Source organism: Plectropomus leopardus, chromosome 15, assembly GCF_008729295.1.
Source record: "Plectropomus leopardus isolate mb chromosome 15, YSFRI_Pleo_2.0, whole genome shotgun sequence".
In the NCBI taxonomy this organism is placed as follows: Eukaryota; Metazoa; Chordata; class Actinopteri; order Perciformes; family Serranidae; genus Plectropomus; species Plectropomus leopardus.
Window position 1 is genome coordinate 29,449,230 of NC_056477.1, and position 24,610 is coordinate 29,473,839.

At 41.9% G+C, this 24,610-nt stretch overlaps 1 protein-coding gene across 6 annotated transcripts in view; it reads left to right on the plus strand.

Annotated features, from left to right (window-relative positions):
* The window catches only part of birc6 (baculoviral IAP repeat containing 6), a 138,565-nt gene that overhangs the window by 16,998 nt on the left and 96,957 nt on the right, over positions 1–24,610 (plus strand). For 2 of the 6 annotated variants that reach the window (XM_042501766.1, XM_042501767.1), the window contains exons 10-40: positions 23–1,702; positions 4,009–4,159; positions 4,752–4,976; positions 5,959–6,119; positions 6,353–6,484; positions 7,900–8,031; positions 8,139–8,305; positions 9,174–9,307; positions 9,547–9,708; positions 9,830–9,961; positions 10,790–10,887; positions 10,967–11,114; positions 11,245–11,378; positions 12,241–12,387; positions 12,464–12,651; positions 14,549–14,860; positions 15,492–15,591; positions 15,797–16,011; positions 16,118–16,326; positions 17,512–17,864; positions 18,027–18,246; positions 18,924–19,060; positions 19,263–19,400; positions 19,619–19,746; positions 19,973–20,104; positions 21,012–21,227; positions 21,315–21,498; positions 21,752–21,925; positions 22,486–22,619; positions 24,143–24,296; positions 24,398–24,514. In XM_042501766.1, coding sequence (XP_042357700.1) covers positions 23–1,702; positions 4,009–4,159; positions 4,752–4,976; positions 5,959–6,119; positions 6,353–6,484; positions 7,900–8,031; positions 8,139–8,305; positions 9,174–9,307; positions 9,547–9,708; positions 9,830–9,961; positions 10,790–10,887; positions 10,967–11,114; positions 11,245–11,378; positions 12,241–12,387; positions 12,464–12,651; positions 14,549–14,860; positions 15,492–15,591; positions 15,797–16,011; positions 16,118–16,326; positions 17,512–17,864; positions 18,027–18,246; positions 18,924–19,060; positions 19,263–19,400; positions 19,619–19,746; positions 19,973–20,104; positions 21,012–21,227; positions 21,315–21,498; positions 21,752–21,925; positions 22,486–22,619; positions 24,143–24,296; positions 24,398–24,514 — 6,714 coding nt within the window. Of the gene's footprint in view, positions 1–22; positions 1,703–4,008; positions 4,160–4,751; positions 4,977–5,958; positions 6,120–6,352; positions 6,485–7,899; positions 8,032–8,138; positions 8,306–9,173; positions 9,308–9,546; positions 9,709–9,829; positions 9,962–10,789; positions 10,888–10,966; positions 11,115–11,244; positions 11,379–12,240; positions 12,388–12,463; positions 12,652–14,548; positions 14,861–15,491; positions 15,592–15,796; positions 16,012–16,117; positions 16,327–17,511; positions 17,865–18,026; positions 18,247–18,923; positions 19,061–19,262; positions 19,401–19,618; positions 19,747–19,972; positions 20,105–21,011; positions 21,228–21,314; positions 21,499–21,751; positions 21,956–22,485; positions 22,620–24,142; positions 24,297–24,397; positions 24,515–24,610 lie in introns of all 6 variants that reach the window. The other 4 variants (XM_042501765.1, XM_042501768.1, XM_042501769.1 and 1 more) reach the window with 4 other exon arrangements.

Here is a 24,610-nt window from a genome sequence, read left to right on the forward strand (position 1 = left end):
TCTTCTCTTGTTTGTGTTCCAGGCCAGCAGTCCCAGTGGGAGAGCATGGATGTGAGCCTGGGGGTGACGTCGCTGAGTGTGCTGCAGCAGCCAGAGAAGCTGCAGTGGGAGGTGGTGGCCAGTGTACTGGAGGACACGGTCAAGGACCTGGAGGAATTGGGTGCCAACACCTCACTTAACCAAGCCAAGGCCCACAGCCAGGCCAAAGCGAAGGACAAGGTCCCTGACCACCACAACATTCCTTTCCCCTGTCTGCTGGCCGGAGGCCTGCTCAGCTACCGCTCAGCATCCAGCACCCCCATGGCTGGACCCCCACCCACAGCCCCAGCTACAACACGCAGGACCACAGACGGTCCCCTAAGGACCGCAGATGGTCCCCTTAGGACTCAGGGCCCTGAGCCTTTCCACCCGGGGCCTCTACAGGACCTGGGTCCCATGGAGATAGAGACCTGCAACCCCCAGACTGCAGCCCAGGAGCAGGGCTTCTCTAATCTTGTAGGTTCCCAACCATCAAGCCCGTCTTCTCTGCCGGCTGTGCGCAGGACTATACCCGTGCTGCTGCTGTACAGCATCAGAGAGGTGGACGACAAGTCCTCAGGGCAGGTGTTTGCTCAGATGAACAACTTAATGAGCAAGGGGCTCCATGAAGAGGGCTTCACTGTGCCACAGATTATAGAGATGGAGTTCGACACGCACGAGCAGCTTCTCCTTCAGGATCCCCCCATCACTTACATTCAGCAGTTTGCTGATGCAGCAACTAATCTGGCAGGGTTAGACGGTCACATGGACAAATGGAGCACGCTGGCTGCTGCGACCGCCTCCACCCCGCCTCGACCTGGAGCGCTGGTGCAGTGTTTGAGGCTGCCTAAACAGCTGGAGGAGGAGAATCTTTACGTGGACTCTATCACGCCCTGCTGGGATGGCGTGCACCTTCTGGTCGGCCTGCAGCCGTGTGGTGCTGAATCTCTGAGCGCCACAAACCAGGTGGAGGCTCTCAACAATCTCAACCGCCTGCACTCTGCCCTCTGCAGCCAGCGCAAAGGAGACCCCCTTCACTCAGTGGCTAACGGGGTGGAAGGCCACCACTCAGGGGGATCACCGCCTCAGACACCTCTCATTCTGCCCCCAGGAGACCAGCAGCAGCAGAGGTCTCCGAGCGGTGGGAGCGGAGGCTATCTTGCACTCTATAAGCTGAACTACTCCACCCGTATTGTCACCTTAGACGAGGAACCTATCAAGGTGCAGCAGATCTGGGACCCTTGTGATGCCATCACGTCTCTCATACTGCTTCCTCCGGATGTGCTCGATGGCAGGGAGGATGACAGTGAGGAGGCTCCTGAGGAGGCTCTGACCTCCAGCTCAAAAAATGGCTCATCTGGGTTTGGAATGTGCCCGTCAGGCTCTGCTGGCTCTGGAACTGGGACTGCATGTGGAGCAGCCACTACCAGCAGCAGTGCCACCGTCACCAGTCCATCCACCTCTTTCCTAAGCCACAAAGAGTGCAAGCGCTTAGAGGTGGCAGGGCTGGGCCACCTGGTGGTGACCACACGGGCGGGGTACATTATGATACTGGACCTGTCCACATTGGAGGTCCTGGCCAAAGTGGAGCCACCTAAGAAGGAGGGGTCAGCAGAAGAGACGGACCCCTTTGTCTCAGTTACCTATTGCTCTGGGACCGACCGCCTTTGTGCCTGCACCAAAGGTGAGCATTTCCTTCCTGGACCTGTTATCCTGCAGACAGCAGTGCTGCTGAGCACTGGGATGGATTGGCTAACTTTAACCACTTTCTTAAGAGGAGACAGGGGTTCTTCAGGGGGAGATAGCAGGTTAACAGTAAATGCCACATAGAAGTGACATCATCATCTGAAGGCAGGGAACATGAATATTAATTTGAGATGCAGCTCAGTATTGCTTCAAGTTATTCTAGTCATAAATTTGTAATTACCACTGCTAGGCACCGATTCCAACTTTGAGAGTTTAGGCTGTATCAGGGCTTAGAACATTATGATGGAGGTATATGATGGCCATTTGCTTTTTTCACTGAAGATATTTTGAATCGTTACAGTTGGAAAAGCACAGGTGTCAATGAATTATGAAATTAACAATGGCTCATTTCCATTTAATCGTCAGGTTCCTGGAATTGGGCATGCTTACTCACTGTCACTCTCATTGTGACACTTGAATAGAACTAAGCCATCGTTAGTGTCATTGGCAACACCTACATTTTTCCTGCAGCGACATGGCAAAATGTCTTCGGTGAGAAAGGCCTATTCAATTCCTCGTTTATATCTCAGAAGTTGTTGCAGCAATTTTTGGGTTGATACCATTTGTCAGCAATAAGGTACTAAATTTCAGCACATTTGATCACTCAAGAATTGATAAAAGTGGTCAAAACTTCCTCCAAAATACCACATTAAGGCACAGAGACCTTGTGGAACACCACAGAAAAATTACTGTCCATCTTCACCTAAACAGCACGCAAAACATAGATCCAAAGTAGTCTGCACTGAGTTTGAAAGAGACACTGAATAAGTAAGAGATATAAAAAAGAAGTAACCATAGACCTGTGCCCATGCTGGTTTCTAGTGTTTACCGTGACATCGAGCTGTGTACACAGCTCTGCTCAATGGGATAGCACATCAACAAGAATTTTAGCTTTCTAGTCATACCCAGTTTATGCAATTCCAAGACTGTTTACGGACCCCAGTGTACAGAAGTATTCAAATACAATAGGTGATGATAACATTATCACTGCATGAGAAAACGGCATTGGACTAGCATAAAGTGGGTGTGCCTGTAAAGAGTAGACTCATGGGTACCCATAGAACCCATTTTCATTCAGATATCGTGAGGTGAGAGGTCCAGGGACTTCTGTGACATGACCATGGCATTTTTCCTTAATTTAGCCTATATCAAGAGCATTATTTAGCCCCCTACCTGGCATGCTAGCAGTCATGGATACCAATGGATTTCCTTGGTCCTCTAGTGTAATATGATATTAGTATCTGTAGTCTAGCTTCTCAAAGACAGTTATGTCGGCTAAGAATTATCTTGTCCTGTTGAATGTTTTTTGTTGTTTGGGTATGCTTAAGTATTTATTTTTATTTTTTGCTTGACTGTATTTAATGCATTATATTTTGCTCGCATGTGTTTGCAATAAGGAGGTATTGTCATTGCCAACCTTTTGGGTGTTCTCTATTTTTTAAGACCCTTGTAAAGAATTCAGCTATCTTTATTGTCAATTATCCCATGAAAAGACCAAAACCAACAATATGTTAGCCTTTTTTTTCTTTTTACTTTCCTAGTTTTTCTCAAACATTGATTTGAAAAAAAAAAAACAGTGAGTATTTCTGCCAGCGTGATGTGTATTTTGGATTAAGTCAAAATAAACTACAGTGTGTACGTTTATGGTAGTGAAGGCACATGTCAGCCAGTGCAACTGTGTGACTCATCGATGAGTTTTTACTAGTTTGTAACAACAATGGACCTCTATAGCACAGAGGAAGAAGATACATAAGACCTTGATACACAGTAGTACTTTTTAGTAAGTCTCTCAAGTGGACAAAATTAAAAAAGCATGACCAGTAAATTCAATTACGCTGATATATTGGACAATGTTAGCACATTTCGGAAAAAATGGGTTTCAGTTTGTATTTCTCGGCAGGAAGTGACACAAAATTGAACAGAAATGGCAAGAAAACGTTTTGAAACTGTCATTATTCTATTTTTTTCTATTCCCTTTTACCATCAGACAGTAGAAAATAAAAATGTAAATATTAAAAAAAAATCTTTACTTCCATCAGAAAGTTATATAAGGATACATATTGTTCTCAACGTATTTTTTACATTTAATCAGTTTATATAAGTCACTATATCTAAGTATTGAAGTATTTCTGTGCCTGGAGGTTAATGAGTTAATTTACTGTAAAGATAAATGAACTCAGTTTAGCTCTGAAATAGAAATGAAATAATCTGTAGATATTCATTTTGTTGTTTTCTCTCCATAAGGTGGAGAACTTCATTTCCTTCAAATTGGAGGTGTTTGTGACGATATAGATGATGGAGACATGTTTATTGATGGCCCCCTTTCTAAAGGGGCTGAACTGCTGCTTGAGGGGGCCAAGCCCTCCTCCAACCCCTCTAGCCCCGGGATCACAGGTAACACACAAGACACCCTCATCATTCATATCTCATGTTGTTTTTTTCTTTTTAGACCACGTGGTGTTGATGGAAAACAAGACACATTTCAGTTTAAAATCATTTGGGCTGTCTGTGACTATTAACCCTTCAAAACTTGGTTGGACATCAAGTATCTTGTGCTGCGTTCAGATGCCTTTCACAAGCCATTTAACCTTTTAAAACATGAGAAAAAGGCAATGAGCAACTCGGCAAGAAATTTTCCACAAATTGTGAGAAATAAGTAAAAGGAAGCATTATTAGAAAATTATCAACAACTAGGGAAAAATGTTGAGAAAATGATATCTATATTATATGACCAAAAAATAAATTATATATCGATTATAATCATTTTAATTATATATATATTATAATATATATATATATATATATATATATATATATGTGTTTGCAATTGTTTTTTGTTGTTTTTTTGTTTTTTACTTCTTTTTTTCTAGGCCATTTGTTGCTCAATGCCTCTTCACCATATTTTTGAAAGAAATCATATTCATTAGCTTGGGTTATAAAGGGTTAACCCGATGTCCCACATCTGTCCCCAAACTGTCCCTTGTGCAGGTGGACCTCCTGGTGGACCAACCGCTGACCACAGAGAGCCTGATGTCACTGGTGGAGCTGACGCGCTTCGAGACGCTAACCCCCCGCTTCTCGGCCACAGTGCCGCCGTGCTGGGTGGAGGTGCAGCAGGAGCAGCAGCAGCGACGCCACCCACAGCACCTTCACCAGCAGCACCACGGAGACGCAGCCCAACACACCCGCACCTGGAAGCTGCAGAGTGATAGGTAGCTACACTTTATGGGTATTTTCAGGCACAAAGAATGGGTTGACATGGGCAGTGACTTTTCGTGTCACATTTAATGGGTTATAGGGACACGTATGTTCTGTAGTCAGTTTCCTTCAGGAAGAAGAATTCTTTCATGACACTGTAGTTTTAAGGTGGCGGGCAATTTCCCCAAACAGTTGAATTCATTGATAATTGCTGTCCAGTTGTTTTTTTATTGGAGGGTTTGTTATTCAATTTCATCTTTGTAATTTAAAATTTCAGTTTGAGCATTTCCATTTTTTTCTTTTAATCATCACTTTACATTTTCAAATGATTGTTTCACATTTTAAATTTGCTTTTTCAATTTCCTTTCTCTTTTTAATTTTACTTATGGCCTGATTATTCCTAGTAATGTGTTAAATTGATAATCTTTTTAATTTTATCGAATTTTTTTATTTGGGCGTTTAATTTGAATTATGACCAAAAATATCCTCCTATGTTATTAGAAGCAAGAGATCAACAGATATTCATTCTTTGTTATAAGTTCATCTAGGTAGGTATATTCTAATGATATAATATGACAAAAGAGCATTAATATCCTTCCAAAATGCTCAGTATTTTTTTTCAATCTCCTCTTTATGCAAAAAAATGATAAGGCAAGCCCAAAAATATCAAGATGTCAATTACATCAGTTTTTCATCCAGAGTCCTAGACATTTAGTAGAGGGTCTTATAACATATATATATATATATATATATATATATATATATATATATATATATATATATATATATATATATATATATATATATATATATATATATATATATATATATATATATATATATACATATCCAGGTCACCCTACTGAAGACCTGAGCAGCAAGATTTGGCCACATATACACATATTAATAAATATTTGGATTGCTCCTCCTCTAATGAGTCCTCTGCAGTGCTTTAGCTGAACATCTTTGCAGTGGTGACCTGTGTTGTCTTTGCAGCTCCAGCTGGGATGAGCATGTGTTTGAGCTGGTGCTGCCCAAGGCCTGCATGGTGGGCCACGTGGACTTCAAGTTTGTCCTGAATGCCAACATCGTCAACATTCCTCAGATCCAGGTCACTCTACTGAAGAACAAAGCACCCGGGCTGGGCAAAGTCAGCGGTGAGGACACGCTGCTGAATGGATTCTTTTTGAAAGCTTTCAATGACCCTGAACTGTTCTGTACTGTACACTCACATCCAGATGAGCAGATTGTTTTTGCAACTGCACTGTTATTTTTTTTTGTGTGTGTTACATGTTTGTTTTGCCTTTCCATTATCAGCTAAAATGAATATGACTGTTTTGAAATTGGAACCCGAACTGTGTCTAAATCTTGCCTCTCATGTCTTTAACAGAGACAGCGGTGGACAGACAGATCTCCTTCCCCCTCTCCAATGTCCTCCATGCCAATGGGGAAAGAAACGGCCAGCCTCTGCTGCACGACTTCACAGAGGACATCCAGTTCATGGACATAGAAGAGACGTCAGGTAAACAATACAACCATTTTTGCATGAGATTTGTTTTGCTTAATGTTGAATTCATAAGTCTTAATTTTTTTTTCATTTTTTTGAAAAAGTGCTTAAAAACATTTGTTTTTGGAGTAAATATATTAATCAGCGAGTGCACCACTGCTACCAAAATTTCCCCTTTTCATTATTTAAACCAAGGCAGCCAACTATCTGATTGCATATTCCATTTGAAAGCCAATATCTGCAGATTCTGATGATCCCTAAGGTTCATATTTGAAGATGAAATCAAACACTTTCTCCATTAATTAATGGTCTTGGACCAGGTTTTCATTACTTTAGGTCGGCTTTCAAGTTCAAAGCCCTGTAGCCTCTCATTGGGCATAATTCCATCATTTCCTAATGAGGCTTTTATTGTGAAACATTTGCAGGAAATGTGTGAAAAATTCAGTGGCTTGCTCTGTTCTCATGCAGTACATCAGATGTAGCTGTTGCCATGTGCCTTGTGGCGCTTGTACAGAACTACAAATAGAGTTTGGCTGGGACATTAACACACATACACCCACAGTGACTGAAACAGCACAAAAACACTTGATATGAGTAATCCAGAAGAGCAAAGATTTGAAAATAGCATGATTATATTGTTGACTTTGCTCAATTGGCATGCCCATTAAATAACAGGCACCAGGAATTTATCCACCCTTGTTTTCTCCATCTGGCCTGTATTAGGGACCAGCTATTATTTGTTTATGGGGACCTCGCACCCCAGCCATTATTGGATTGTAACTGACAGAATATGGTATCCTTTAACCCTTTGAAACCTGGACCAACATCACTTTTCCTCTGCTGAGTCCAGACAGCTTTCACGCCTTTCAACCCTGACCACATTGGTTTATTTCTTTTGAAAACAGGTAGAAAGGCAATAAACTTAGCAAGAAAAGTCCCACAAATTCCAAGAAAATAGTATGAGAGAATTATTTTTTTTTAAAAAGCCAGGGAAATATGTCCTTAGAAAAGTATTTAGATTTATCTTAACTATATATGTTAATGTCTTTCTGTATGTCTTTTGTTTTTAACTTTCCTGTATTTTTATTTGTTTGTTTGTTTTTGTGTCAATTTCCAGGTAAGTTTAAAAAAAATAAATAAAATAAAAAGAATTTCATGCTAATTTTTGGTTCAGTTCTAAGTTGCTCTTTGCCTTTTTTCCCAATAAATGACACTAATTTCATAGGTTTCACATGGTTAAGTGTGGCAAAGATTAAAAGACAAAACTTCAGTTGCAATTATTTGTAACACAATTTGTGGTCATCTTTGACTTCATGATGTCATAGCCTTACTCTCACTAGTCTTGCAGGGCAGAAGGCTTTTCAACACACTGAAAGTATGAATATGTGTAATATCGGCCCTGAATACAGAGGTCTCTGTGTTTGCTGCAGGCTCCATGCTGTGTCCATTCCTAGAGGACCACAAGGAGGACATCCTGTGTGGTCCAGTGTGGCTGGCCAGTGGGCTGGATCTCTCTGGCCACGCGGGCATGCTCAGCCTCACCAGCCCCAAGCTGGTCAAAGGTAACACCAGTCAGTCAGTAACCTGACACTTCAGATTCCATGACCTGAAGAATCATCCATAAAGTTTTTGTGTTGTCAGTGTTTGATAGTTTCTCCCTCCACTGCAGGCATGGCAGGAGGGAAGTACCGCTCCTTCCTGGTTCACATCAAAGCAGTTAGTGACAGGGGCATGGAGGAGAGCCCCCGACCTGTGGTGAGAATGCCCAGTGCCAAGCCTCAGGGCACCAAAGCCCACTCACTGTCCACCCTGCTGCAACGGGCTCAGGCCTCCAAGGTACACTCACAGCTTCAAGTCTTTATAGGTTCATGTTTTTAACATCTGTCAACAGTGGCATCCCTATATGAACATTGACAATGTTTCCTGTTGCTGTCATCATTTCTCCTGCTCATACTTGCCATTAAGAGATTTACTCCTCATGTGCTTCACATGCAAGTGCTGGGGGACAAAGTCAGTCCAGTTCTGTTCAGTCCAAAAACATCAGCAGCTCTTTCTAAACAATAACAAAGGCATAACATGTCAATCACAGTCATTTATCATCTTTGTTTATATGACAGCTAATCTTGTCCTTTGCTCGGAGGGTAAAGAGCTCCCGAATCTCATGGTTTTCCCACTTTGTGGACATTTATGGCGGCTGTTCTTCTTCTTTGTATTTGCTGCTATTCTAAATGAAGTAGGTCGCACACATTTACGTTTCACACAGAGCTTGTTTCGGGGCTTTTACTACCTCTGTCCCTGCCTCAGAGGTGAGACCACTCTGCACCCCTTTTCTGCTATCATATGTTACATCCACACAGGCGACGTGGTATAATGCCGTGATATTCCCACCTTGAACAGGCAATGTAAATGCTGCTATTGTCTTATGAAGGGACCTCCTCAGAGCAGGTATGAGCAGGAGCAATGACTGCAACAAGTAAAAACTGTTTAAGAGTCAAAAAAGTTGTGAACCTATACTTTTAGTATGTTATTTTTTCCGTTCAGTTTTCCACTACAAAGCAGAAGATACACAGCTCCACATATTTAATCAGATACACTTTAAACTTCAATGTCATAATTGTCATAATGAAAAATGTGATCAGTAATGCATGCCTTCAGGTAAGTCCAGGTCAGTTTTTTTTATGTGTGTGTGTTTGTGTGTGTGTAGGAGAAGGTCTCTGCAGTGAAAACAGAGACCACAGCACCTTTGAAGAAAGTAGAAAACCTGCGCGGCTGTGACCTGCTGCAGGAAGTTTCAGTCACAATCAGAAGGTTTAAGAAGACGTCAATCCCCAAAGAAAGGTCAGATCTCTGTGGAGGGATGGGACACCAGCTTCTGTTTGCACTGTTAAAATGTTCTCATAATGAGTGTTAACATTAAAGGCTGAATTATAGACATGCTTTAGCTTGATGCAGAGCTAAAGCTGTAGCTTACAACAAAAAAAAGCAGAAAACTGAAATTACAATAAAAAACAATGAGCATCAGCCCAGGGAGGCAGCCATCCGCAGCGTTGTCTTGAATCCTCTCCTGTGTTTTTCAGGGTCCAGCGCTGTGCCATGCTGCAGTTCCCAGACTTCCATGAGAAGCTCCTGGACGCTCTCTGTAGGCGCACAGAGAGCAGCCCAGCCAGTGAGCACGCACAAAGCCTCACACTAGACATCCTGTGCTGGTTGGCCGGGGTTTTCTCCAATGGACCCTGCAGGTGAGGCTAGAGCTCCAAGCACAGAAAAGAAGACAGCATCATCTACGACATGTATGTTACACATAACCTCCACTTTGGCCTTTTACAGACAAGTAACATATTTTGTGGCTCCTTTCTTTAGTTTAAGAGAAGGGAAGGAGGGCCTGCTGGTGAAAACCCGGACGCGGCTAACGGATATTGTGCGGATGTGTTTCTTCGAGGCTGGCCGGAGCATAGCGCACAAATGTGCTCGCTTTCTTGCACTTTGTATTAGGTAAGACGCATGGTTGATTTCAGTGATGATGCTTTGAGGTCTTTTTCCACTGCGGGAACTTATAACTTAATAACCCATACATTTTCTATGCACTGTATTCATCTATAGCATGTTTATTTATTTATTTACTGACCGACGGACCGACTGACAGATTCAGTCTCGTAGAGTCAGGAGGAGTATTTCCTCTCTGACAGCCAAGCTGAATCAAAGCCTGTCATCCTGTGCTGACTCTTGTGCTGCTTGTCAGGGGACGCAGTTTCAGCAGGACAGCTGGTAGTGTTCTTGCTGGTACTGGTATGAGCAGCTGGGCTAACGTTTGCATCCTCACCACTGATGCTAGTTTCGTGTTGTGTACGTTGAAAAACTTGTGGACGTTTTCACCTGCTTTTCAGTCGGCTCAGGTCGACGTCTCTTCATTAATGATTTACTCGTTGGCTTTGAGAGTTATGTATCACTCTCAAAAGCTGCAGTACTTTGCAGTACACTAAAAACCTGTAGAATCTCTCCCCTGCTAGCGCTACTCTCTATCTGACACGGGAGGGGGCCGCAGGGTCTTTCTCGCAGGGCAGACTGCCACTCCAATATAATGGTGTGGGAAACACTGAATGTAGTGTTTACTCTCAGTGCTCCAGCTTCCTGGTGGAAAAATAGCTCACAGCTGGAAGTGTTACAGCGGAAAGAAAAGCAAAACCCATGTTAACGGTTATGTTAGGTTTCTAAAGTTCCCACAGTAGAAAAGGCCATTTCATGTTTTTTCTTTTTTTTTCTTGTCCATTTGTGTATTTTGTGTTTACATGGCGATAACAATGTGTTTATTTCTTTCTGTAGCAATGGCAAAGGGGACCCGAGTCAGCAGGGTTTTGGTGTGAGTCTTCTGAAGGCTATGCTAGACAATATGCCTTACTTGCCTGCAGCAGCGACAGGTGGTAAGTAACTGAGCAACAGCGCAGAGCAACATACAGCAGGACTCATGTTCTCAGCTGACCCTGTCCTGTTTGCTCTCAGGCTCTGTGTTCTGGTACTTTGTGTTGCTAAACTACGTGAAGGAAGAGGACCTGGCAGGCTGCAGCACCGCCTGCGCCTCCCTGCTCACCACCATCTCTCGCCAGCTGCAGGACCGCCTCACACCGCTGGAGGCACTGCTGCAGACCAGGTACTGCTCCAGCTATTTGATTCTGTACTTATCTTAAAATAGGTATCGATGAATCAATGATATTCCTGCTCAGAATTGTCTAACTATGTTTGTACTGTAACACAAGCGTCTCCGGTCCTCTTTCTCCCAGGTACGGCCTGTACAGCTCTCCGTTTGACCCGGTGCTCTTTGACCTGGAGGTCAGTGGTTCCTCCTGTAAGAATGCCTTCAACAGCAGCATCGGAGTCCAGTCCGATGAGATTGACCTCTCTGACATTCTGTCAGGTACTGGCTATGCACTGATTCACATCATGTTACAGCCACGTTATTCTTCAGACTTTTTTACTGGGTGTCTGCATGTCCTTAAAAAGTCTTACATTTGGCCTTAAAAGATATTAAATAGTCTTGAATTTAATTTCCGCAAACGTGATCTAATTGCATTTATACATCTTTTAATTCATTTTTAATGTATTTTTTGTCAAAATGAAGCTCTTCTGCATGAAAGATTTAGATGTTGCAGATCTTTAAACCTGCCACTGAACTCCATATGCCAACTATGGCACAGATTATGCCATCAGGTGGAAAATAGTAAAAATGACAAATTCCAAGTCAAAAGCCCAAAATGACACCCAGATATATAATACAATAATACAATGCACATTTTTATGCTTTGATGGCTGTGGGATTAAAACCTACAGTTTGAATGGTTTTCAATGGAGCATTTTTTGACCTTAACAGTCTGAATGTAACAATTTAGTTTCCACAGTGCATTTTAGACTTATTGTAGGAGCTGAACTGAAAATTCACAGATTAAACAAAAATACACAATCTTGCCAAAATATATGCCATATGCATGAACACAGCCGAAATGATCAAAAAATGATGAATGAAAAGCACGCAAAATGCATCCAAACAGTCCCTAAGGATTAAAGATGCATTCATTTAGTGATATGTGGTGTTGTCACAGTATGCTGGACAGAATTAAGCACTGCAGCCAAAAAGTGTTTTTTTTTTTTTTTTATTAATTTCCTCAGTGTAATTGTGGAAAAGTAAAAAGCTAAAGAGAGTTTAACATTTGTTTTTTAACAGAGACTGAGGCTCAGAAGTTTTCCTGAATGTGTTTTTGTTTTGTGTGTGTGTGCAACAGGGAATGGAAAAGTAAGCAGCTGTGCGGCAGCAGAGGGCAGCTTCACAGCATTGACAGGACTCCTGGAGGTTGAGCCTTTGCACTTTAATTGCATCTCCACAAGTGATGGCACTCGGGTGGAACGAGATGACGCCAGCATGTTCACTGGTAAACAGGACTTTTATTTTATTTCACTCTGGCTCATGAACTGGTCATTGCCTGAACCGTTTCTCTTTAACCTCAGTGAGTACTTTTGGTGTGACGCCTGCGGTGGGTGGCCTGTCGACGGGAACAGTTGGCGAGGCCTCGACAGCTCTGAGCTCTGCAGCCCAGGTGGCGCTGCAGTCGCTGTCCCATGCCATGGTGTCTGCAGAGCAGCAGCTGCAGGTCCTGCAGGAGAAACAGCAGCAACTGCTGAAGCTGCAGCAGCAGGTGCAACAAACACACACTCACACACATGATTTCACTGGAGCGTTTGGAGCTGCATTAGCACAAAATAAAAACTCAGATTCAAGGCAAAATCATTAGGCAATGTAGTGTTGTGTCACATAGTTAACAGCTTAATGTAGTTATTTTACTAGGGATGGGGATCGCTTTTTTATTGATATTGATACCATTATCGAGACTCAAAACAATTTGAGTCTTTGTCCATACCACTATCAATTCTTTTCTGTTATTTGGTGGAAAGATGAGGCGACAGTACGTGTTTAACAGAACTGGTTTTACTTTAATTGCTGAACTAGTTTCTTTTATATTGCTGGGAAACAAATTTCTCACCTAAACAACTGTGTTTTTCAAGTTTTTTGCCAAAAACTGAATTTTCTTTTCTTTTTTACGATTATTCTTTTGTGCTTTTTTGCCTGTATTTGATAGGACAGCTTAAGCGTGAAATGGGGAGAGGTTAGGAATGACATGCAGCAAATGGCCCAGGTTGGAATCGAACCTGTGGCTGTTGCGGTGAAGACGTAGTCTCTTTACGTCCACTTTACCAATTAAAATATTGGGTGCCCCTAAATTTCTTGATGTTACATTTGAACACATCATGAAGATGTTTTAGTTGCCTTTGCCTCATAGTCTTTTTACTGAGCCGACCTTGAACACAACACAGAGAAACCTTATGCACTGTTGTTTATTTAGCTGACTAGCACTTATCCTGCCGATTTCAACTCATATTTCAACATCGCATTACTATTTTTAACTGGTGGGACTTGCTACAAACTTTGGGTTTGAAGGCTCAGCAACAGCAGCAGCAGCAGCAGCAGCTGCTGACGGAGTTGAGGGAGTTTTTTCAACCTGAAGACAGTTGAAGGTTCTGCATTCAGGTTTAATTTGATGTAGTGATTGGATTTAAATGACCTGACTCGACTTGAGACTCGATAGCAGTAACAATAAGCTAAAACCTCACTGATTTTCAAGTTTTGAAAAAAGCAGAACCGGGTCATTAATAGAACCGCTTTTGATCCCCATTCCTACCTTTTACTTCTGCAGGCACTTAATGAAAGCTAATATAATGTGTCACTGTCATGGGTTCTCAGCCCAGTTTGGAGACAGGAGAGCTTACGATGAAAGAAGTCCAGGCTGCAGGGAAAAAGATGTTCCAGAAGATTTTTCAGAGAGTAATAGAAAAAAAAATCCTTAAAAGGCAGCATAGTCAGGTATGGGTATCGTTCGGATTCTTTGACACAGATGTTGATACTGATACTGCTTAAAGATTCTGGTATTAGTGGTGGTTTTCTTTTCTTTTTTTAAAATTTTCTTTTTATTTGTAACTTTCACAACCACATCTTCAAAAATACAGTTTTTTTCCCCAATACTTACAATAATAATGCCTGTGTAATGCAGATATAGCACAATTTACGAGATAAATGCATTTCTTTTCTTTCCGCAGCTTTCTTTTCTTTGTTTCCTCCTTGTTTTTGTTACGAGAAAAGCAGTTTTATAACACTTCCATATCCACATATGCTCACTTACGGTGGTTTTCATTATTGTCGTGTTCTCTCTCTGTGCAGTTTTTACCACCACTATATGAGCTTTACAAAATTGAATGTGGAATAGAGTGAAAATATTCTTTGAATTGTACAAAATCCACTTTGCAGTCGTGCAAATTTCATGAAAAAAATTTGTCTTTGTCAGCATAAGGCCCAGGCTCTTGTCATCAGTATTTATGAGGCATGCTGGAACATAACCGGAAATTATGAACTGAAATTGACCATGTAGGTTGAGTCAAACATTCAGGCTCATATATGACCACAGGATCATTCAGGTGTAGAATTATTGAGGTGTTTTTATCTTGTGGTTTGTAAAACCTCTTTGTCTGGTCTGAGAACAGAAGGCCAAGCTTGAGGCCAAGCTGCATCAGACCACCTCAGCAGCAGCCGCCACGGCCTCCGGTGTGGGGCCCATCCACAACTCTGTGCCTTCCAACCCCTCCTCTGCTCCGGGCTTCTTCATTCATCCCTCTGACGTCATTCCCCCGACTCCTAAAACGACGCCCCTCTTCATGACCCCTCCTCTCACACCGCCCAATGAGGCGGTTTCGGCAGCCTTCAGCGCTGAGCTGGCTCATCTGTTCCCCGGCTCAATGATGGATCCCGGGCCCGTCAACCTGGCTGCACACAAGAACACACAGAAAGCCAAACCAGTAAGTCATTGCACCCACAGGGCTGGGTATCTTTACTCAGTACATAGTTATTGGCTAAAATAACCCAGTGTCAAGTTGTATCACAACTATTCCAGTCAAAAAGCAACTGCATTTAACCTTTCTGTACCCAGATGTAGGAAATTTGTTTGGTTTTGCTCCTAGCCATTAATCACAAGCGTTCTTTGACTAAATGCGATGTGTGATTGGCCAACAACAGCAGCAGCTAAAATCCTTACAGTGTGTGATCTTTGTGAGGTTGAGCATGGTTTATTTGATAAAGTTGGTAGTTCAGTGTGCATTGGTGGTTCGACAACTTAAAGCCTAACTTGTTCATGAAGTGGACAACACTGTCCAAATGGGACTTGGGTACTTCTAGTAGTCTCTGTTTGCTGCTCAAATAGCACTGTTGTTTGTAATGTTCCGAATCTAATACCAGCATTTTCAGCCAAAGGGAATATTCAAGCATATTAAATATCAACTTCATTTATGTTGTAAAATGTGTCCATCAGAAGATATGAAAATCAGATCCCCAGCCTGAGTTACATACAGTGTCAAAGCAGTCAGTGCACTAAAATGAGAACATTTTTAAAGTTTCCTTTTAATAGTGGACTAATGGTTTCTTTTTCCGCAGAGCCCCATGGGCAGTGGTCTGGCTTTGGCCATTTCCCAGGCGTCTCACTTTCTGCAGCCTCCACCACACCAGTCTATCATCATAGAGCGGATGCACTCTGGTATGTCATGCAGCTGTATTCCATATTCACCACCTGCATAAAAACGTTTGTTAAGAATAGAAGAAATGTTTGAAACCGGTTTGTTATATTTGTTACAAGTTATCCATTAGGAAATACTGTAGTAAGACAACTTAAATTAGAAATAATGAAAAAATGAAATAAAATGTTTCCAAAGTGAACCTTTTTGCATTATCCTGTCTTCAAGGGGCTCGTCGCTTTGTCACGCTGGACTTTGGTCGTCCCGTCCTGCTGACTGACGCTCTGATCCCGACCTGTGGCGACCTGGCCTCTCTGTCCATAGATATTTGGACACTGGGCGAGGAGGTGGACGGTCGCAGGCTGGTAGTGGCCACTGACATCAGCACCCACTCCCTTATTCTGCACGACCTGCTGCCACCACCTGTCTGCAGATTCATGAAGGTCTGTAATTCATCTGTATTTTACTTTGGATAGTTCCAGGACAGCCAACCTGATGCTTTCAGCTTTTAATGCTGTATTCTCTTTGTTTGTTACCTTCGACTCTTAGATCACTGTGATTGGGCGTTATGGCAGCACCAATGCTCGGGCAAAGATCCCGCTGGGCTTCTACTATGGCCACACATACATCCTTCCGTGGGAGAGTGAGCTGAAGTTGATGCATGATCCTCTGCGGGGAGAGAGCGAGGCAGCCAGTCAGCCCGATGTGGATCAGCACTTGACCATGATGGTGGCGCTGCAGGAGGACATCCAGTGCAGGTAAGACTAGAAATAAATCAGCTCTAGCACTTTAATATGCCAACCACATTCCCACTTTGAGTTTGACTCATTTTGCCTTTAATTGAACCCCAACTCTGCCCACTAAGATTAGTCATATTCTCAACCACGAGTGAAAAAATACAACCCCCATTCCGAAAAAAAGTCAGTGGCATTTTTACCTCTCCATGACATCACCTTTTCTATTAAAAACTCTCAGTAAGTGTTTGAGAACTGAAGACAAGTGTAAGTTTTGAATGTTCTTTTCTTTTTCTTGCTTGATATACGACTTAAGTTGCTCTACAGTCTGGGGTCTCTTTTGTCGTGTTTTGTGCTCCATAATGCATTGTACATTTCCAATGGGAGGCAGGTCTGGACTGCAGGCAGGGCACTCTAGTACCTGCACTCTTAAAGGGTTTGTGCGGTTAAGAAAAGCCTGGAAAAGTCATGGATTTTGCAAATAGCAATTTCTAGGCCTGGGAAAGTTTTGGAAAGGTAAAGAATTTTGTTTCACAAACCTGTATAATAACACATGATGTTTTTGAAACATCAAACAAGTGAGGAAATTTGAAAATCCAACGATAATTTATGTTTTTACAGTTTCTGTATGTCATAAATTGTGTAATTTTTGGTGATTTTTATAGAAAACGTGCCTTCCAAGCCTACAGCCACATGGGTTTGGAAGGCATATTTGCTTTAACAATCGGCCAAATTTTTAAATATATATTTAAAAATAGCCTTTTTTTTCATGAAAAACTGCCAAAAAATTTTGAAGATAAAAAGCCAATTTAAAAAGAATAAAACACCCCTTCATGTTTTTAATGTAATCAGAAAGGTTTAGCCTTTAGCCAGAAAGATTTGCCTTAAAGTCATGAAAAAGTCATGGAAACATATTGGTAAAAATTGTATTGGTGTGTTTGAACCCTGCTTTTACTACAAAGCCACACTGGTGTAACGTGCAGAATGTGTCTCATTGTCTTGTTTAACATCCCTGAAAAAGATGTCATCTGGATGGCAGCATATGTTGCTCCAAAACCTATGTGGTCTGTTCATTCATGAAGACATACATTTTTAAAAGCAGTTAAAAAATGGACAGAGTAGCCACTCAAACAGGAAGATGTAGTGTATTTGTGGGGACTATTTTCAGTATGAATTCAGATGTCACACTCTCATCTTCTTGTTTACCAGATACAATCTAGCTTGCCATCGCCTAGAGACTCTCCTGCAGAACATCGACTTGCCGCCTCTCAACAGCGCCAACAATGCCCAGTACTTCTTACGAAAGCCAGACAAGGTGGTGGAGGAGGACCAGCGTGTCTTCTCAGCCTACCAGGACTGCATCCAGCTGCAGCTGCAACTCAACCTGGCTCACCACGCTGTTCAGCGGCTGCGGGTATCACTGGGGGCGAGCCGCAAGTCTCTCCCCACAGTGAGGGCCCCGGCAGCCCAGGAGCTCGTCCACAACTCCTCTACAGAGCAGCTGAGGACCATCATCCGCTACCTGCTGGACACACTGCTCAGCCTGCTGCACTCCAACAACGGTGAGCGTGGTACCAGATACAGCTATGCCTACCGCTCAATCAGTGGTTTTATTTTGGAGATGAGAGGGTTACAGATGCCTAAATTTAACAAGTGGAAGACGGACAAAATCTTGATAAATTTTGATTCAGACTTTATTCATTCATGTTTCTGTATATTTTCAGGCCACTCGGTGCCCTCGGTACTGCAGAGTACCTTCCATGCTCAGGCCTGTGAGGAGCTCTTCAAACACCTCTGCATCAGTGGGACGCCTAAGATCCGTCTCCACGCCGGCCTGCTGTTGGTGCAGCTCTGTGGAGGCGAGCGTTGGTGGGGCCAGTTCCTCTCCAATGTGCTGCAGGAGCTCTACAACTCTGAACAACTGCTCATCTTCCCTCAGGACAGGTCAGGACCATCATATCCCATACACTTATCTAAAGGCCTATTCATTTTTTTCTAGGGCTTTTTAAAAAATGTATGATAATAAAAGTGTTTTTTTTTAATTGCTTTTAAATTCAAAAATGCACTATAGATTAAAAAAATGCACTGCAGATAAAGAAATTTACAAAAACATCAGATTCCGTTTGGCCCTGGCATTATTGTGCTTGAGGCCTAATGAAATTAAGACAGATAAGATAAGATATATAAGATAAGAAAATGTGTTTATGTTTGTAGACATGGAGTTATCTAAGCTGTTAGGAGGCACTATAGAGCCTGCTAAACACACATGCACCCAATCACTACATTCACCTAATATTCACAGTGCTAGATCTATGAACCGATTTTTGTGGGTTTTACAGTATTCTGAGGGTGTCAGGAAGGCGTTAAAAGGCTAAAAGTAATTAGAAGCACTATAGAGCTGATGTGCCACACCCAAACCCAATTGCAACATTAAATGTTGATAATTACCAGTTTGATCATGGATGCATCCTGAATTCCTCAAACCTGTTCATAAAATGAAAATTAATGCACAAAATCCAAGATGGCCAACTGACTCCCTGTTGGTTGGGGGAAAAAAAGTACATACTCATGATGGACCTGAATAACTGCATTATTTTCCATCCATTATTTTTTCATCCCAGGGTGTTCATGCTCCTGTCCTGCATTGGCCAAAGATCTTTGAGTAACAGTGGTGTGCTGGAGGGCCTCCTGAACCTGCTGGACAGCCTGCTGTCTCCACTGCAGCAGCCACAAGCTGCAGCCCAGCGCAGGACTGAAGGTACAGCAGCCGTCACTGTGGCACGCTCACAAACACATAGCAAAACTTTGCACATCTGTGTAAAGATTATAAAGTTGATATTTTCTGGAGCAGAAATGACACATTGAGTTGTATGTCTTTGTGAATGTGTACACTTATTCATTAAGCTGATTGTTCATTTGACAAATAAGGTACAAAAGTCTGTATGTGTGTGTCTTTCCAGGTGTTTTGGATATTCCCATGATCAGCTGGGTGGTAATGTTGGTTTCCAGACTGTTGGACTATGTAGCGAGTATAGAAGACGAGGCCTCAGGTGGGAAGAAGCACCTCGGAGGGAAAGAGCGGGAGAGAACTTTCACAGGTAAGTCAGCTGCACCACTGTCCTTCACATCTGGTTGATTCACTTTTTGCCCGACACCAGTTTACAGTTTTACTCGACTACAGGGCTTTACTTTAGGAATAAAAAATATCAATCACCAAATTAAAATCTCAGTCAGTTTTTAGGTTGAAAATCATACAGTTTACTAATTGACTATATGATCAAATTTAGCTTACAGTTGTCTGTGATCTGTCCTTCAGGTATTCAGTGGAGCTTCATCAATAACAGCCTTCAGTCTCAGAACGCCAGCAGGTCAGCCAAAGGCAGCAGCAGCCTGGATCGACTGTACTCGCGCAAGATCCGCAAGCAGCTCGTCCACCACAAGCAGGTAAATGTGTCTCGTTCCAACACCACCTGAAACCCACACTCCTCAAATTGTTCTTTATTTAGTTAGCTACATGGTAATATATGAAAACGTGCATGTCCTCTGTTTTTTTTTTTTTTTCATCTCTGTTTAATTGATTTGCCTCTCTGATGAAACTGCAGCGTGTGATGGATTGTCTGGAGCGAATGCTTTTGCCGTGCTTATATTTATCATGCCCTTTTTATTGTAGCAGTTAAATCTATTGAAAGCAAAACAGAAAGCTTTGGTGGAGCAGATTGAGAAGGAGAAGATCCAGAGCAACAAAGGCTCTTCCTACAAACTGCTGGTGGAGCAGGCCAAGCTCAAACAAGCCACGTCTAAGGTGAGCACGCCGTCACAAACTGCTGCACGCACAGTCTGCAGCAGCATCACATTCTCAGCTCAGAAATCACTTCAAGACACTTTCCATCTGCACTATAACTGATTTCATTTATGTGGGGGGCTTCCATTTTTGTAACAAATCACTAGGGACCAACATATCCATTTGATAGGCCTGTTACAACAAGTATTTTTGTTATATGATATATTGTCTCAAAAATAATTGCAGTAAACTAGTAATTATCATGTAAAAAAAAGAGAGGCAGCAGGAGCACTTATGGTGTCCCTCAAACCACTGGTGCTCATGAAAGGAAATACTAAAAAAAAAATCACAAACCCCATCCCTCCCATCCTACATAACAAAATCTTTCTCTGTAAAAAGAAAAACTTTCAACAAATATTTAATCAATTATAGATAAAAATGATTCTTTAATTACTTAATGACATAATAATAATAATAATAATAATAATAAGGCCTTTGAAGTATATTTACTCATGCACACAGGCAGAGGTGGGAGAAAAAAATTGGGGCACCCCTTGTAATGGCTGGGATAACCCAGCTGTTCATTTGGCATCATGTCAGCTATGGCATTCTTATGTCAAGAAACACGCATCTAAACACAAAGGCCAATGTACAAGTCAGCAAAATGATCAAGGTCATGTCCATAAATCGTACGAAAAGTTGATATTGTAATGATCGTGACAGGGCTTTTTCACTTTCCTCTGAGAGTGAGATGAGTCGATCAGCAGCACTGTCCGGTTCGTGTTAGCGGTGGAGCTACAGCTGGAAGTCTTTCTGTCAAATAACGTAATTTACAAGAATGTTTTTGGAAACAAAAATCTGTGCAATACTTCAAATTCACTATATTGTTATCTTTTATCTGCACGTTCGCCCTGCCTCTCTCTTCCAGCACTTTAAAGACCTGATCCGTCTGCGGCGGACGGCCGAATGGCCCCGCTCTACACTGGACACTGAGTCCACAACAGCCAAAGAAGCCCCAGAAGTAGAACCCCTGCCCTTCACACTGTCCCATGAGCGCTGCATCTCTGTGGTGCAGAAGCTGGCCCTCTTTCTCCTCTCCATGGACTTCACCTGCCACGCTGACCTGCTGCTGTTTGTCTGCAAGGTAATTCATCTCACTATTGCAACAAAACTCCTTCAATTCAGTCATCTGTATGAACCCATGAACATGTACTTCTGCCACCCCTCTCAGGTCCTTGCTAGAATAGCCAACGCCACCAGACCCACAATCCACCTGTGTGAGGTGGTGTCTGAGCAGCAACTGGAGCGTCTGCTGCTCCTGCTGGTTGGGACAGATTTTAACCGGGGGGACATCTCCTGGGGGGGCGCCTGGGCGCAGTATTCCCTCACGTGTATGCTACAGGACATCCTGGCAGGTGTGTGCAGTTTGCTTGCAGCTTGATTACATTTCTGTTTGAACTTGATAAACAGTTGGTGTGTTTCTGTCTGAGGTTTTAAAATGATTGCCGTTTGATCAGGGTGAAAAATATTTAGTCAGACACAAATAATGTTTGAGTTTGAGTCTGGCTTTAGAGCAGCATCTCCTACTGACGCTTCTCTCATTTACCTTTTTGAATGTTTGACAAAAGCTTGACAGAGGAAATGACAGTGTAAACATTGTTGTCTCAGGTGAATTGCTGTCTCCGGGTTCTCTGGATGTCATGGATGAGGTGGCGGTGGGTGAGGAGGCCGGGGCTTCGTCCTCCTCAGCGGGGGCTGATTCAGATGACTCCCTACCCCAGCCGGCCCCCATCCCCCTGGTAGAGAGCATTGATGAGGCCCTGGTGCCTGATATCATCGCAGGTACTACGGGGACCTCCTCAGTATTTCAAAGTGCGTGGGTAGATCCCCGTCCATTCTGCACACATCCCACCACACCACACAGACGCTGATATGAACCCACACTTTTTATCATCACAATATCAACCCTTTGTGTGTTAAAATGTTCTCTTTTTTCATAGCTGCATGTTTTTTTTCTCCACAGTATGGTTTTATGTGTACTGTTATTGTGTTAGTTGTGCCTCTGGAGTGGGAGTTCAAACGTGTCGATTCAGAGACATTTTGGGCAGTTTGTTCTTCCGAAGTAATCCGTGCTATTTTAGTTCATAGTTGACATGGAGAATTTAGTTTTCCAAATAATCAGATGTTATACTTGTTAAACTGCATTTTTATATGGACCTACTGTATTTGGTCCTCACTGAGTCTTGTGTCTGGACTCCCCCTCCAGTAGAGGAGCAGAGGAGCTAATGGTTTGATCGGCATTAAAATTGCCCAGTAACGTGCTACAGAAAGAGTTTCTCTTGCTTGTTTGTTTTCCTAGTGTGCTTGCTTGGCAATATTAAAGCTGTTTTCGTTATCCAAAGGTGCTCCACCTCTTTCATCTTTGGAAAAAGATAAAGACATAGACTTTGACTTGCTACAAGACCTGATGGATGTTGATATTGATCCTTTAGATATTGATTTGGAAAAAGATCCACTCGCCGCCAAAGTGTTTAAGGTAAGATCATGATGACATTCTTTTGTTCTCTATTCTTCTTTTATTTACTGTTACTTGACACTGGCTTGTGTAATGATTTGTACTGTGTATTGCAAGTTAACTGTTAAAGGTAGCAAATGCTGCATCAGAACTTTCTTGCTATAAGAAGCAGCCGTAAAGCTACACCTACTTAATGAGATATAAGAGCAATGAAACAAAACAAAAAAGAACATTACATGAGAAAGTCAGAATATAATATAATATATAGAGATATTTTTTTATAGGAAGAGGTTGTAATTTATCAGAAAAAAACAGCAGCATTATATAATAACAAGAACAGTCATAATATTTAATATTAGTAATGTCAACACTGAAGTAATTAATTATTAAGTTCGATTTTTGTGAAAATAGATTTATACTATGAGATGAAGTAAGAATTTCATTTTAAAAAGTTGTGATATTAGAATGCTTACAATATTATGATATACATTATAGTCAAAAGATGACAGAAATCTTCCAGATTGTGTGTTAAATGAAAGATTTGGTCGAGTAAAGTCTGCAAAAATATTATTCTTGAAATATCCTAAAAAAATGTAGTTATAGCATTATTTATTTACAACTTTTTCTTGCAAAATAACACTTATATCTCTTTTTTTCTTTTTCTTAGAATATTCCTACTTAAATGTCATACATTAGTTTTGTTGCCTTAACAATAACCCAAATATTCTGTTTGTTAATGACAACACTGCAACATGTGACAATACTACATGAACTCTACAATTGTTTTAGGTGTTCAAATGTATGAATTAGTCCAAAATAATAGGTGTATTCTTTTTGTATAATTAGTAATATGGATCTCTTGTTGTAGTATAAGCGAATGCTTAAATTATTACAAAGCTTTTGAAAGTTCAACAAAGTATTTTCTCCTGAAAGCTGCCCAGCAGCACAGTTTTCATAAGCTACCTCACCTTCATTTGTCCCTGACTTAAGCTCCATGTTCAGTTGTGAACTGCTGGTAGCAGCAGAGAGAGCACAAGCTGAAAGTGCACGAGGAGCGTTACACTCTTGTTCCTGTGCAAAGCTCAACAACTTGCAAGCTGCCTAGTCAGCAGGAATGATAAAAATTATTTGACAAGCGATTAATCAGTCGTTAAGAATTTAATCAATCATGTGAAATTCGATCGATCAGTTGATAAGCTATACTGTGCTGTTAAAGTATTTGCAATATGTTGCTTTGAGCTCCGATTGGTCACTTTTTTATTTCATTTTAAATAATTAATCAATTAAGGAGAGTGCTTACAATTTGTAATCCTACCAGTTAGTTAAACAAACTGAGGGATCCCAGAAAATAAAGTTGTTTCTTCTTTCTTCAGGCTGTTTTTGAGTTGATGTAATCAAGAAGTGTAGCATATCATATTTTTACTTTGAGCAACTTAATCAACATTTTTTTTTTTGAAAACATACAGAAGTTAATGTTTTGACTGAAGAGTGAGTCCATTTTACCCTCATGTTTCACGTCCCCTCCTTTTTATGTCCGTCCTCAGCCTATAAGCAGCACCTGGTATGACTACTGGGGCGCTGACTATGGCACATACGGGTACAACCCGTACATTGGAGGTGTTGGTATCCCAGTGTCCAAACCTCCAGTTGCTGCTGAAAAGCCCGGGTCTCAGAGTCTGTCAGTGTCCGTGTCACAGGGTGAGTAGAGGCTGGATTCTGGGGCTGGTCTTGACCTCTCTAAATAAACGTTATGATGTCCTGCCATTTGATCTTTGACCTTTTGTCTCTGTGTGTCACAGCTCTGGATGCCCGGCTAGAAGTGGGCCTGGAGCAGCAGGCTGAACTGATGCTCAAAATGATGGCAACTCTACAGGCCGACTCCATTCTTCAGGCCCTCACTTCAAGCTCATCCACAGGTAACCACACAGAGCAGGACACGGTCTTTAGTAATTGAACCTAAGTGCTCAACAACCTGGGGACAAAATGTTTTGATAGAGTTTGTATTGGGTGTC